Below are 11,697 nucleotides of genomic sequence, written 5' to 3'. Positions count from 1 at the left end.
TGCGAGAGTCACGTGAGGGGGCGGGGCGATGGCGGCCTCGCCAATCACGGGCTGGACTGCGCGGGGCGAAGGGTCGTCATTGGACATCAGCAGTGGGCGACCCTGGGTTCTGCTACCTGTTGCTAAGGGCGCTGTAGCTCGGCGGCGGGGCGCGCAAGGAAGGCTTGTCTCGCGAGAGCTCTGCTCACCTCTTGGCTCTAGCAGCTGCGGCGGCTCGAGGATCGACATGGACGCTCACGAGGATTACGTTTGGCCGCGGGCAACCTCGGAGCTCATACTCCTCCCGGTCACGGGTCTGGAGTGCGTGGGGGACCGGCTGTTGGCGGGTGAGGTTTGGGTTGAGGCGCGCGCTAGCAGAGAAGAAACTGAGCGCTCGCCTGGGGCGGGGCCGTAAGAACAAAGGGATGCCCCGAGGAGGAGGGCGGGCGGCGGGCTGAGGCCCGGCCGGAGGTGGGCGGGAGCCCGGGAGGCGGCGGGAATGAGGCCCGGCTGGAGGAGCCCGGGAGACAAAAAACTGATGTGGCTGCCGCGGCCCTTCATAAACTGCAGCTGATGTGGAAAGAGCGGGTGGGGGCGCGGAAAGGTGCGGGGAAAATACGGCGGTTTCGGAGGCGGGAGAAGGGGAAGGAGGGAGGTGTGCGGCCCCTTCGGTGAAGTGGGTTGGGTTTTGGCCTTGCGGAGGATACGGGGACGGGGAGGTCGGGGACGAAGCTCCCTCCCCCCACCCCCGAGTGGGCGGGTCCAGGGTGTGGCCTTTCTGGGGAGGGCCGGCTGGGAAAGGCAGGAGTGATGCTTCTGGGGCTGGTGAGGCTCTTCCCTGGAAGGTGAGGATGAAAGTCCACAGACGAGGATGGGGTAGCGGGAAGCCGAGGATGAGATCTTTCTGAGTAGGCCAGTGCTCGAGGAGGCAGAGGCTGAGGCCCCTCCTGAGATGGTTGGGGTCCAGGAAATCCGATGTCGATGCCCCTCCGAGGAGGCCGAGTCGAGAAGCGAAGCCCTGGGACCTGAGGCAGCAGAGCCCTGGGGGGCAGTGAAGCCTGACTGGAAGCTACTAGTGACTAGTGATGGTGCTGCTGAGTTTTATAAGGAAGGGTTCCGAGGCAGGGCATTGGCTGTCAAGCCTTGAGTGAGCTGCTACCAATCCTAACGGGCGGATGTGTGTGTAGTGGGGGTGGAGGTGGGGAGGCATGGGCCAATTTTGATCTGGTGTAGGGACTCTGGGATGTGGGGAGTGGGGACCTACTATAAGCTAAACTCCTTAGGCTCCTGGAGGAGGGGATAGCTAGGCAGAAACCTGAAGAACCACAAGAGTGAACTAGGAGAAGAAAGGGGCGAGTTCCTGGCAGAGGGTAAGAATGTCAAAGGCCTTGAGACTGAGTGAATTTGTCACTTTGGGGGAAAGAGGGAATTCTTTTGAGGCTGGAGCAGAGGTAGGGTCTGGAAGGAGAAGAGGCTGGAGAAATGAGCAGAGGCCAGATGGTTTTAGGCTTAGATCTGACTTTATTCTTAAGGGCAGTGAGGAGGCCCCAGTGAAGTGTTTTAAGCAGGTGAATGACTTGGGAAATGCAGGTTAGAAAGCTCTTCAAGTGAATTCATCTATTCCTGTGACTTCCAAAGTGACTTTTATGTTGCTACAATTTTCATATTCCATCCATGTGCACCTATAATCTGAATTCTCAGCTCTGTTCTCTTTTGAGTTCCAGGCCCAAGCACGCAGGTGCCTACAAACTGAAATACGCCTGCTAGGTACTCCAGTTCAGCAGGGGGAACACCAGCCACTCAGGTGCCCAAGCCCAAGAGTCTACCTCACTCCCCAAGTCAGTCTGGTTGATTTTGACTTCTTACATGTGGCATCTGTCTATTTCTCTACCTTTATTGCCATTATTTGAGGCCACGCAACTATGTCTCCCTGACCTCCTCAGTAGCAGTCTCTCTAGCTCATCCTTGAGCCCTTCATCTCCTATTCCACCCACACTACCCAAACCTCTTGCCTACCTCAGGGCCGTCAAACTTGCTGTTTCCTTTGCCAAGACAGTTTCACCTCCTCTCTCCCCTGCCTGCTCTTTCTTTGGCTAGCCGCTGCTCTCATCCTTGATCCCTCAGCCTAAATGTTATGTCCTCAAGGTAGCCTCCCCTGACACTAATCCGGTCTGGTTAGATTAGACCAGCATTTCTCAGTCTTGGCACTGTTGACATTTCAGATCAGACCATTCCTTGTGTAAGGGTTTGTTTGTGCACTGTAGAGTGTTTAGCAGCATCCCTTGCATCCACAGTGTCTCTAGACATTGCCAAATGACTTCTGGGGGGAAAATTGCCACCCTGTTGACAACCATTGGAGTAGACTTTCCTATTATATTCTTTCGGGGTTTTTTTCTGCTTTTTTTCTTCCCAAATCCTCCCAGCACATAGTTGTACATTTTAGTTGTGGGTCCTTCTAGTTGTGGCACGTGGGACACCGCCTCAGCGTGGCCTGGTGAGCAGTGCCGTGTCCATGCCCAGGATCTGAACCAGCGAAACCCTGGGCCGCTGAAGTGGAGCACGTGAAATTAACCACAGCCACGGGGCCAGCTCCCCTATTGTATTCCTTTTTTTTTTGAGGAAGATTAGCCCTGAGGTAACATCGGCTGCCAATCCTCCTCTTTTTGCTGAGGAAGATTGGCCCTGAGCTGACATCTGTGCCCATCTTCCTCTACTTTATATGTGGGACGCCTACCACAGCATGGCATACCAAGCGGTGCCATGTCTGCACCTGGGATCCAAACTGGCGAACCCCGGGCTGCCAAAGTGGAATCTGCACCACCAGGCCAGCCCCTACCCCTATTATATTCTTAAAGCAATCTATATAATTCTTTCCCAGAACTTACCAAAATTATAATAATGTAATTTACTTGTGTGATATTGTTTAGTGTCAGCCTAATCCAGGAGGGTCTGTGATTTTCTTACCCACTACTCCAGCATATAGTGCATTGTCTAGTTTATAATCGATGCTTAATAAATGTTTACTGAATGTTGAAAGATGGAGATTGCAGGCTAGGAACGGCATGAGGGACTGTTATTGTCATCTCAGGTTAAGAGGTGATGTCCTGGATCAAAGTAACTGGTGGGGAGGATTTACAAATTCTCTAGAAAATGAAATCCACAGAATTTGGAGCCAGAGAAAATGTGGGAAGTTAAAAGGAGTAAGCTGTGGGCTTCCCAGTTTGGGGCTAGGGGGTGGGCAGAGGGTGGTAATGGTCATTGGATGAGGAGCATTGAGAAAACTTGAGGGCGAGCTAGTAGAGTGGGAGTTGCCTGAAGGGCAGCCAGGTGGAAGCTGAGGGTTACAGGAGCCTCTGCTGCCAAAGTGTGGGCCAGCTCTCCCAGTTCTCCCCATCAATATTGAACATGCTCACATCTTCTGAGATAACAGGGAAGAAGCTCCTAGAAATCAGGAGGAGCTCTGCCATCGCCCCAAGGTGGAAGGAATGCTTTAGCGGGACAGCCTTTCCCCTGGGGGAGAGCGGAGTGGGAAGGATGCAAGTAGAAGTAGATGAGGCTGAGGATTTGGGGAGTATAGCTGAGAGGGTTGCTGTCTGAGGCATGAGAAGTTATGTGGGGTGCAGAGGAGACTGTGAGTTTGAGGAATTTGTGGTTGAACTGAATGTCAGGAGTGACTGATGAGGGGATCAGAAAGTCAGTACTGAAAGTCCAGCTGAAGCTGACACCAAGGACTTTCTAAGGTTCAAGCCTGCAGGATTGTGTATCCTAATACATTCATGGGCTACATGCTGAGAATTTTCCCTGCCCCATGTCTCTTCTTCATGACTCCATCAGAGTTGGGTGAGGGGTTCTGATGTGGCTCTTTGCCTCTGTCTAGGTGAGGGGCCGGATGTCCTGGTGTACACCTTGGATTTTGGTGGACATCTGCGGATGATGAAACGAGTGCAGAACCTGCTTGGCCACTATCTTATCCATGGGTTCCGGGTACGACCAGAACCCAACGGAGACCTTGACTCGGAGGCCATGGTGGCTGTGTTTGGGAGCAAGGGACTCCGGGTTGTGAAAGTTAGCTGGGGACAGGGCTGCTTCCGGGAACTCTGGCGCTCTGGCCTGTGGAACATGTCTGACTGGATTTGGGATGCACGTTGGCTTGAGGGGAACATGGCCTTGGCCCTGGGCCATAATTCAGTGGTGCTGTATGACCCCGTGGTAGGCTGCATCCTGCAGGAGGTGCCCTGCACGGACAGGTGCACTCTCTCCTCAGCCTGTTTGATTGGAGACACCTGGAAGGAGCTGACCATAGTGGCGGGTGCCATTTCCAATCAGCTCCTGGTCTGGTACCCAGCAGCTGCCTTAATAGACAATAAGCCCGTGGCCCCTGACCGACGGGTCAGTGGGCATGTGGGTGTCATCTTCAGCATGTCGTACCTGGAAAGCAAGGGCTTACTGGCCACGGCTTCAGAAGACCGAAGTGTTCGCATCTGGAAGGTGGGTGACCTGCGGGTGCCTGGGGGTCGGGTACAAAATATTGGGCACTGCTTTGGGCACAGTGCACGTGTATGGCAGGTCAAGCTCCTAGAGGATTACCTTATCAGTGCAGGAGAGGACTGTGTCTGCTTGGTATGGAGCCATGAAGGTGAGATCCTCCAGGCCTTTCGGGGCCACCAGGGCCGTGGGATCCGGGCCATAGCTGCTCATGAGAGGCAGGCCTGGGTGATCACTGGAGGCGACGACTCAGGCATCCGGCTATGGCACCTGGTAGGGCGTGGGTACCCAGGTTCAGGAGTCTCAGCTCTCTGCTTCAAGTCCCGTAGCAGGCCAGGTGCCCTCAAGGCTGTGACGCTGGCTGGCTCATGGCGACTACTGGCAGTGACTGATGCAGGGGCCCTGTACCTCTATGACCTTGAGGTCAAGTGCTGGGAGCAGCTGCTGGAGGACAAGCGCTTCCAGTCTTACTGCCTCCTGGAGGCAGCCCCTGGTCCTGAGGGCTTCGGACTGTGTGCCATGGCCAATGGGGAGGGTCGTGTCAAGGTTGTCCCCATCAACACTCCAACTGCAGCTGTGGACCTGACCCTGTTCCATGGGAAGGTGTACAGCCTGAGCTGGGCCCTGCGTGGCTATGAGGAGCTCCTGTTGCTGGCATCAGGCCCTGGCGGCGTGGTGGCTTGCCTAGAGATCTCAGCTGCGCCCTCTGGCAAGGCCATCTTTGTCAAGGAACGTTGCCGGTACCTGCTACCTCCAAGCAAGCAGAGATGGCACACATGCAGTGCCTTCCTACCCCCAGGTGACTTCCTGGTGTGCGGGGACCGCCGGGGCTCAGTGTTGCTGTTCCCCTCCAGACCAGGTCTGCTCAAGGATCTTGGGGTTGGAGGCAAGGCTGGGGCTGGTACTGGAGCACTTGGAGCGGGTAGTGGCAGTGGTGGGGGTGAGAATGCCTTGGCCGAGTGGGGCCCTGTGTCCACCCTCCCTTCTCTGCATGGGAAGCAGGGTGTGACTTCAGTCACCTGCCATGGAGGCTATGTGTACACCACAGGGCGCGACGGCGCCTACTACCAGCTCTTTGTGCGAGGCGGCCAACTCCAGCCAGTCCTAAGGCAGAAGTCCTGTCGAGGCATGAACTGGTTGGCTGGGCTCCGCATGGTGGCTGATGGGAGCATGGTCATCCTGGGTTTTCACGCCAATGAGTTTGTGGTGTGGAGCCCCCGGTCGCACGAGAAGCTGCACATCATCAACTGTGGTGGAGGGCATCGCTCCTGGGCCTTCTCTGATACCGAGGCGGCTATGGCCTTCGCTTACCTCAAGGATGGGGATGTCATGCTGTACCGGGCTCTGGGTGGCTGCACCCGGCCACACGTGATTCTCCGGGAGAGCCTGCATGGCCGTGAGATCACTTGTGTAAAGCGTGTGGGCACCATCACCCTGGGGCCTGAATTTGGGGTGCCCAACTTCATGCAGCCTGACCACCTTGATCCCAGCAGTGAGGGGTCCGGCCTGATTGACATCGTGATCACATGCAGTGAGGACACTACTGTCTGTGTCCTGGCATTCCCCACAGCCACAGGCTCAGCCCATGCGCTTACAGCTGTTTGTAACCATATCTCCTCGGTGCGTGCAGTGGCTGTGTGGGGCATTGGCACCCCAGGTGGCCCTCAGGATCCTCGGCCAGGCCTGACCGCCTATGTGGTATCCGCGGGGGGCCGGGCTGAGATACACTGCTTCAGCATCATGGTCACCCCAGACCCTAGCACCCCAAGCCGCCTCGCCTGCCATGTCATGCATCTTTCGTCCCACCGGCTAGATGAGTACTGGGACCGTCAGCGCAATCGGCACCGGATGGTCAAGGTGGACCCAGAGACCAGGTGATGTGCACTGCCAGGCAGGAGCATGGGGTGGTGTCATGTAGGGCAAGCCCTGTGTAGCTGCTCGCAGGCTCTGCCTGATGGCTGTGTGTTGTCTCTGCAGGTATATGTCTCTAGCTGTGTGTGAGCTTGACCAGCCTGGCCTTGGTCCCCTTGTAGCTGCAGCCTGTAGTGACGGGGCAGTGAGGTGAGAGCATAGGGTCCAGGGGGCAAGGAGACAAAGGATGTAAAGTTGTTCAGAATGATTTCTGAGCTGGGCCACCCTCCGCCCCCCAGGCTCTTTCTTTTGCAGGACTCTGGGCGGCGGCTGCAGCTCCTAGCTGAAACCTTCCACCACAAGCGGTGTGTCCTGAAGGTCCACTCCTTTATGCATGAGGCACCCAACCAGCGGCGGTGAGAGGGGCTGCATGATGGTCCTTCATGGCTTGGGTGGAGGCTTCTGTTGCTTTCCATCTCCCTCACTGACCCAGCTGCCCTTTCCTGGCTCCCAGGAGGCTGTTCCTCTGCAGTGCAGCCACCGATGGAAGCCTGGCCTTCTGGGATCTCACCACCGTGCTGGACCATGGCTCCACTGCCCTGGAGCCTCCAACGGACCCCGGGCTTCCCTACCGTGAGTAGCTAGTATGCTACCGTGGCTGTCCCTCCCCACCTTCCACTTTGCATTCACCCACATGGCAGGCTGGGTGCTGACAACCATCTTCTTTCCCCAGGGCTGGGCACCCCCTGCCTGACCCTCCAGGCTCACAGCTGTGGTGTCAACAGCTTGCACACCTTGCCCACACGTGAGGGCCATCTTGTGGCCAGTGGCAGTGAAGATGGCTCCCTCCATGTCTTTGTGCTTGCTGTGGAGGTGCCAGAGCTGGAAGAGGCTGTGGGGGGTGCTGAGCTGGTGCCCCAGCTGCATGTGCTAGAGGAATACTCTGTCCCTTGTGCACACGCTGCCCACGTGACGGGCCTTAAGATCTTAAGCCCAAGTCTCATGGTCTCAGCCTCCATCGACCAACGGCTGACCTTCTGGCGTCTGGGGCATGGTGAGCCCACCTTCATGAACAGTACAGTGTACCATGTACCAGACGTGGCCGACATGGACTGTTGGCCTGTGAGCCCTGAGTTTGGCCACCGCTGTGCTCTTGGGGGCCAGGGGCTTGAGGTTTACAACTGGTATGACTGAGGTGTCCCGCGGCGGCCGGCGTGCTGGGCATGGGGCCTGCTCACAGACAGAGTGGAGCAGGAGTGACTGTCTGTGCCCATGCCTAGTGTGCCTTGAGTGGAGGAGGAGGCAGCCGCGGGTTCCTGACTTCATAGCAGGCACTGGAGGTGAGTAGAGTGCTGCCTGGGCAGACCAAAATTATGTCCCCCCCAACAAGACAAAGCTTTGTAACAAAAGTTTATTTTGGCTCTAGGTCTCTAACAAAATCTGTAGGTTTTTCCTGTTCTTTTTTAAAAATTTTTTTTCTAGTTGATGACTTTGTGAACATTCCCAGATATTGGGGCCTCTGTGGCGTTAGATGTGGCTCAGTGGAGGGAGACCCAGCATGGCCAGGCCAGTGTGGAGCACTTTACGCACGGCTCGCAGAAGCTGCAGACGGGCAAACATTTGATCAAACAGGTGTGGTCGAGGCTCCTGGAGGAGAGAACAGGCCTGCTGGTCTCATCCTGTGCTTCCCCTGCACACCCCTTTACCCCTTTTGCTGTGCACTTACCCCTAGGATGTGTACACGGTTATAGTATGAGCTGAAATCCATGCTGAGCTGCACCAGGAACTTGCAGACCTAGAGACAGAGACTGAGTCACTGGCCTATCTCTTTGCCCTTGTGCCCCAGATGAGAATAAAGAATAGAGTGTGCAGTGCCTGTCCTAGTCTTCTCTGCCTCACCATCTCTGTGCGTGCAGTGATGTGGAGCCCCGGGGCTGTGCAGGCCAGGGCTGCTGTCTGGCTCAGCAGGTCTGGGAAGGGGAGGACACTGTTGAAGAGCAGCAACCACTCACCCTGTGGGGGAGAAGGGTGATGGGAGGGAAAGTCCAAGCCTCCTGAATGTGCCAGCTACCCAGGAGGAGCACTCACCTCATCCTGTAGCAGTGAGAAATCCAGACTGCTCACAGCTGGAAAAATGGGGTACAGACCTTGTTCCATGTTGCGCTTGTAACCCTCAAAGAGTGTGGCAAGACGAGCACAATTATACATGACAAAGGTGCCACTCTTGGTGCCCTTTGTGGAAATGCTGCTGTCGGCCAGAGCCAGGAGGAGCTGAGGAATAGCGGAACAGCTGAAGAGAGGGAGGGCAGCCACCACACACCCTGTCTCCCCAGCCCTGGTCCTGTGGGGCACCAAGGCTCACCTGACTCTGTGGGGCTGTGCTGAGCATCTCAAACTTAATGCTTGCCACAGCAAGAACTCCGAAGGTTTCTGTCCAGGCTGGGTCTGAGGGAATATAGGTCAGTCAGTCTCTGCAGACAGGGAACAAGGGGCAGGGGTGCAAATGACCTGCCCCTATCCCAAAGCACAGCCAGGGCCTCCCAGGCGCACCTTGTGCCAGGTCCCTGCCATGCTTCAGTGCTGAGGCCTTGCACACCTGGGCATGCCGGAGCCTGCATTTTGAAAAGAAAAGAATGAGAGGAGGGCCAGTGGGCAGAGTCCCCCCCTCCTCAACTACCCTGGTTCAGTGGCGTTCCAGCCTCACTCACTCGTAGTACTCGGGGGCAGTCAGGGTGTCGGGTGCACCAGCTACTTTCACTGGGCCACAGACCAGGTGCTTCTGTCAGGAAGATAGCAGGGCCTCAGCCAGTTAGCGATACCCTCTGGCAATAAATCCCTCAAGGAACCTAAATCTAGTGCCTGGACTCCCCCAGCTTTTAACCAGGCTTAGTGCCTCCCTTAAGCTCAGCCCTTCAGAATGCAGTCCAGCCTCCTCAACCTATTCTTCAGTCTTCTCTGAGATGTGCCTCCCTCCAGACCCCACCTTCTTCCAGGCCTCTGCACCTGCTGCACATGCCCACTCACCAAGCCTAACATCTCCCTCAAGATCAAGTGTCACCTTCTGGACCCATCAGCTAACAGGCCCCTTGGTGGGTTTCCAAGGGCCCTCTGAGGTTGGTGAGGGGGAGCTCCACCCTCACTAACCTACCTGTCTGAGAGGAGCCTGGTCATCCAACTTCCACCAAAGCAGGTCCAATTTTTGTTGCTGGAACTCCTCCTCACAGCTCACCACATGTACAACCATGCAGCTATCTGCATGAGCATCTGGAGCTGCAGCCTATGGGGTAGGGGGACAGTCACTGCGGGGACACAGGACACCACCTTTGCCAGAAGCCTGCAGGGTGGGGGAACTGATCACTAACCAGGCCTAGGGAGCTGTCCTCAGGTGAGTGCTGCACAGCCTCCTGCAGCTCGGCCAGCACGGAGAGCAGATCCTCAGTCACTGCAAGGAGAGAACACAGGCGCTAGCCGGGAGTCCAGGGGTCCCCGCCTTGTGGCCCAGCTAGGCTCCAGGTCCTACCCAGACAGTTGTCCAGATTGGGGTCATAGCCAGCTGTGCGTCCCCGTTCTTCCACCAGCTCCTTCAAGCACACTCTGCCCAGGACGCCAAGGGGCAGGGCTCCCCTGTCATTGGCAGGGGTAAGCTTAGCAAATGCGCTGCTCCTCAGGGCTTCGGTCGCAGCTCTCTCCGAGGCAGCGGACCAGTCCACTCGCAGTTGCTGCAGGAAGGTCAGCATATGCGGGTCCCGCACGGCTGGCACTAGACGCACACTCACCCTGTGAAACGAGGGCGGCTGCCTCAGCCTGAGCGCCTGGTCAGGCTCACCTCTACTTTCCACCCGCAGCGGCCAGTCCCCAGGGGCCGCGCGGCTGTAAGCCCAGGACGGTCGGCCTTCTCCTTTCTGGCCCGGCGCCTCCGCTCACCCGTGAGTGTGCAGAGCTCGAGACAGGTGATCGGCCACGAGCACGGCGCGCAGCTGGCTCAAGCGGAGTGCACAGGGCGCGCCGCGCAGCGCCGGGCAGTGCAGGATGACGCGCGGGCCGGGTGAGGCGGACACAGCGGGCGCGGCGTAGGCGGCCACGGCGCCGAGGACGCGCTCGAAGACAGCGGACCGCTGCAGCTGGAGGGCCAGACCCGCGGGGGTCGGCGCGCAGCGCAGCACTGGGGCCACACCGGGGCCCTGTAGGCCGGCCACCGCATGGACCACACGCTCGGGCACCTGCAGGAGGACAGGAGGGTGAGCGGGCCACGGCGCTCCCAGCTACCCCTGGCCGCACGTCCCCGCCTCAGTAGGGCCCACCTGTCCATCCCCGAAGCGAGCCTGTAGCGCGCGCCGCGGCGCCAGGAAATCTCGGGCACGGAGGTGGCGGGCGCGCGTCTCCTTCAACCATACAGGGCCTCCCGGCCCCAGGGCGGCGTTGAGGGCCCCCAGAGTCTCTCCGACCCCAAGGCGGCTCGTCGCCATGGCGACCGGAAGGCGCGAGCGGAACCGGAAGCAAAATGTCAGGAGGCCGGACTTCCGGGACGACCGATTGGCCGGGAAGGGGATCTGGCTGTGGTCCCTGAGTGGACAGGTGCGCCGGAGAGAACCATGGCGGCCCCTTTGGACTTGCAGTCCCAGAGCTTCCTTCACGTGACCCACCTCCCCTGCCCCGAAATCTCGGGGTCCGCTCTGGGCCTAGGGTTCTTTCGCCGTCACCCACATCAGCAATCAGAGAAAGAATCCTGGCGACCCTGTAGAGGCTCAGACAGGGCTCTTTCTCTCATTGACGTCCTACGTTTCCGTATATATGATAACGTCTCATTTCCCCCATTTTACATGTGATCAAAACGTCAAAAGTTCCAAATGAGGGGCCGGCGGGATGACCGAGTGGTTAAGTTCGCGGGCTCTGCTTCTGCGGTCCTGGGTTCACCTGTTTGGATCCTGGGCACAGCATACATGCCGCTTGTCAAGCCATGCTGTGGCGGAATCCTACACAGAGGAACTAAAACGACCTACAACTAGGATATACAACTATGTACTGGGGCTTTGGGGAGGAAAAAAGAGGAAGATTGGCAACAGCTGTTAGCTCAGGGCCAATCTTCGCCACCAAAAACAAAAGTGCCAAATGAATTGTCACTAGAATAGGGCAGCTAATATTAAAGCCACTACTTTTACGGCCTACTTAAAAAAAAGTCTCACTTTAAAAAGATGTGGTCTGCAGTTTCAGGTTATTTGCAAGCATTTTTCCTTTGAGACATGCGTTGTCTTTATTCCTGATAAATGTTCACTCTAACAGAATTGCCAGTTTTCTCCTCCTGATTCTTGAGGAACCAGCTTGATGGTTTCCAGAATTGCTAGCTTTTAATGTTTCTTCTTTAACCTGGTGGACTTTAACAAG

At 57.0% G+C, this 11,697-nt stretch overlaps 2 protein-coding genes across 5 annotated transcripts; one reads left to right on the top strand and one right to left on the bottom strand.

Annotated features, from left to right (window-relative positions):
• Positions 1–29: 29 nt before the first annotated feature.
• On the top strand, positions 30–8,189 carry WDR6 (WD repeat domain 6). 4 transcript variants are annotated; one of them, XM_014840363.3, is made up of 7 exons: positions 30–326; positions 3,857–6,338; positions 6,442–6,525; positions 6,615–6,731; positions 6,830–6,948; positions 7,049–7,655; positions 7,798–8,189. In XM_014840363.3, the coding sequence occupies exons 1-6, from the start codon at positions 227–229 to the stop codon at positions 7,507–7,509; spliced, it is 3,363 nt and encodes a 1,120-aa protein (XP_014695849.2). In that variant the 5' UTR covers positions 30–226; the 3' UTR covers positions 7,510–7,655; positions 7,798–8,189. The 4 variants fall into 4 exon arrangements, with proteins under 4 accessions (XP_014695849.2, XP_014695850.2, XP_070349161.1 ...); XM_014840364.3 differs by having other exon boundaries at positions 7,762–8,189; XM_070493060.1 differs by having other exon boundaries at positions 39–331; positions 3,862–6,338; positions 7,762–8,189.
• DALRD3 (DALR anticodon binding domain containing 3) lies at positions 7,713–11,621 on the bottom strand. The gene is made up of 12 exons (XM_044754010.2): positions 10,617–11,621; positions 10,240–10,535; positions 9,836–10,092; positions 9,678–9,757; positions 9,464–9,592; positions 9,024–9,094; positions 8,866–8,927; positions 8,678–8,760; positions 8,404–8,586; positions 8,215–8,328; positions 8,042–8,110; positions 7,713–7,962 (listed from the first exon to the last, which is right to left on the bottom strand). Exons 1-12 carry the CDS (start codon positions 10,779–10,781, stop codon positions 7,843–7,845), a joined length of 1,629 nt encoding a protein of 542 aa, XP_044609945.2. The 5' UTR covers positions 10,782–11,621; the 3' UTR covers positions 7,713–7,842.
• Between the last annotated feature and the right edge of the window lie 76 nt (positions 11,622–11,697).

The sequence above is a fragment of the Equus asinus genome, chromosome 21 (assembly GCF_041296235.1).
Source record: "Equus asinus isolate D_3611 breed Donkey chromosome 21, EquAss-T2T_v2, whole genome shotgun sequence".
Lineage (NCBI taxonomy): Eukaryota > Metazoa > Chordata > Mammalia > Perissodactyla > Equidae > Equus > Equus asinus.
The sequence above is the reverse complement of the archived record's forward strand: the minus strand, read 5'-3'. Positions and strand labels throughout refer to the sequence as shown.

What these genes read in the sequence shown, in the direction of transcription:
- WDR6 (XM_014840363.3), top strand. Translation starts at nt 227, where the DNA reads ATGGACGCTCACGAGGATTACGTTTGGCCGCGGGCAACCTCGGAGCTC. An exon ending in GAGGCACCCAACCAGCGGCG is followed by an intron (nt 6,732 to 6,829) that starts GTGAGAGGGGCT and finishes CCTGGCTCCCAG; the next exon opens with GAGGCTGTTCCTCTGCAGTG. An exon ending in GGACCCCGGGCTTCCCTACC is followed by an intron (nt 6,949 to 7,048) that starts GTGAGTAGCTAG and finishes TTCTTTCCCCAG; the next exon opens with GGCTGGGCACCCCCTGCCTG.
- DALRD3 (XM_044754010.2), bottom strand. Translation starts at nt 10,781, where the DNA reads ATGGCGACGAGCCGCCTTGGGGTCGGAGAGACTCTGGGGGCCCTCAAC. An exon ending in CTCGCTTCGGGGATGGACAG is followed by an intron (nt 10,536 to 10,616) that starts GTGGGCCCTACT and finishes GTCCTCCTGCAG; the next exon opens with GTGCCCGAGCGTGTGGTCCA. An exon ending in CAATCTGGACAACTGTCTGG is followed by an intron (nt 9,758 to 9,835) that starts GTAGGACCTGGA and finishes CTCTCCTTGCAG; the next exon opens with TGACTGAGGATCTGCTCTCC.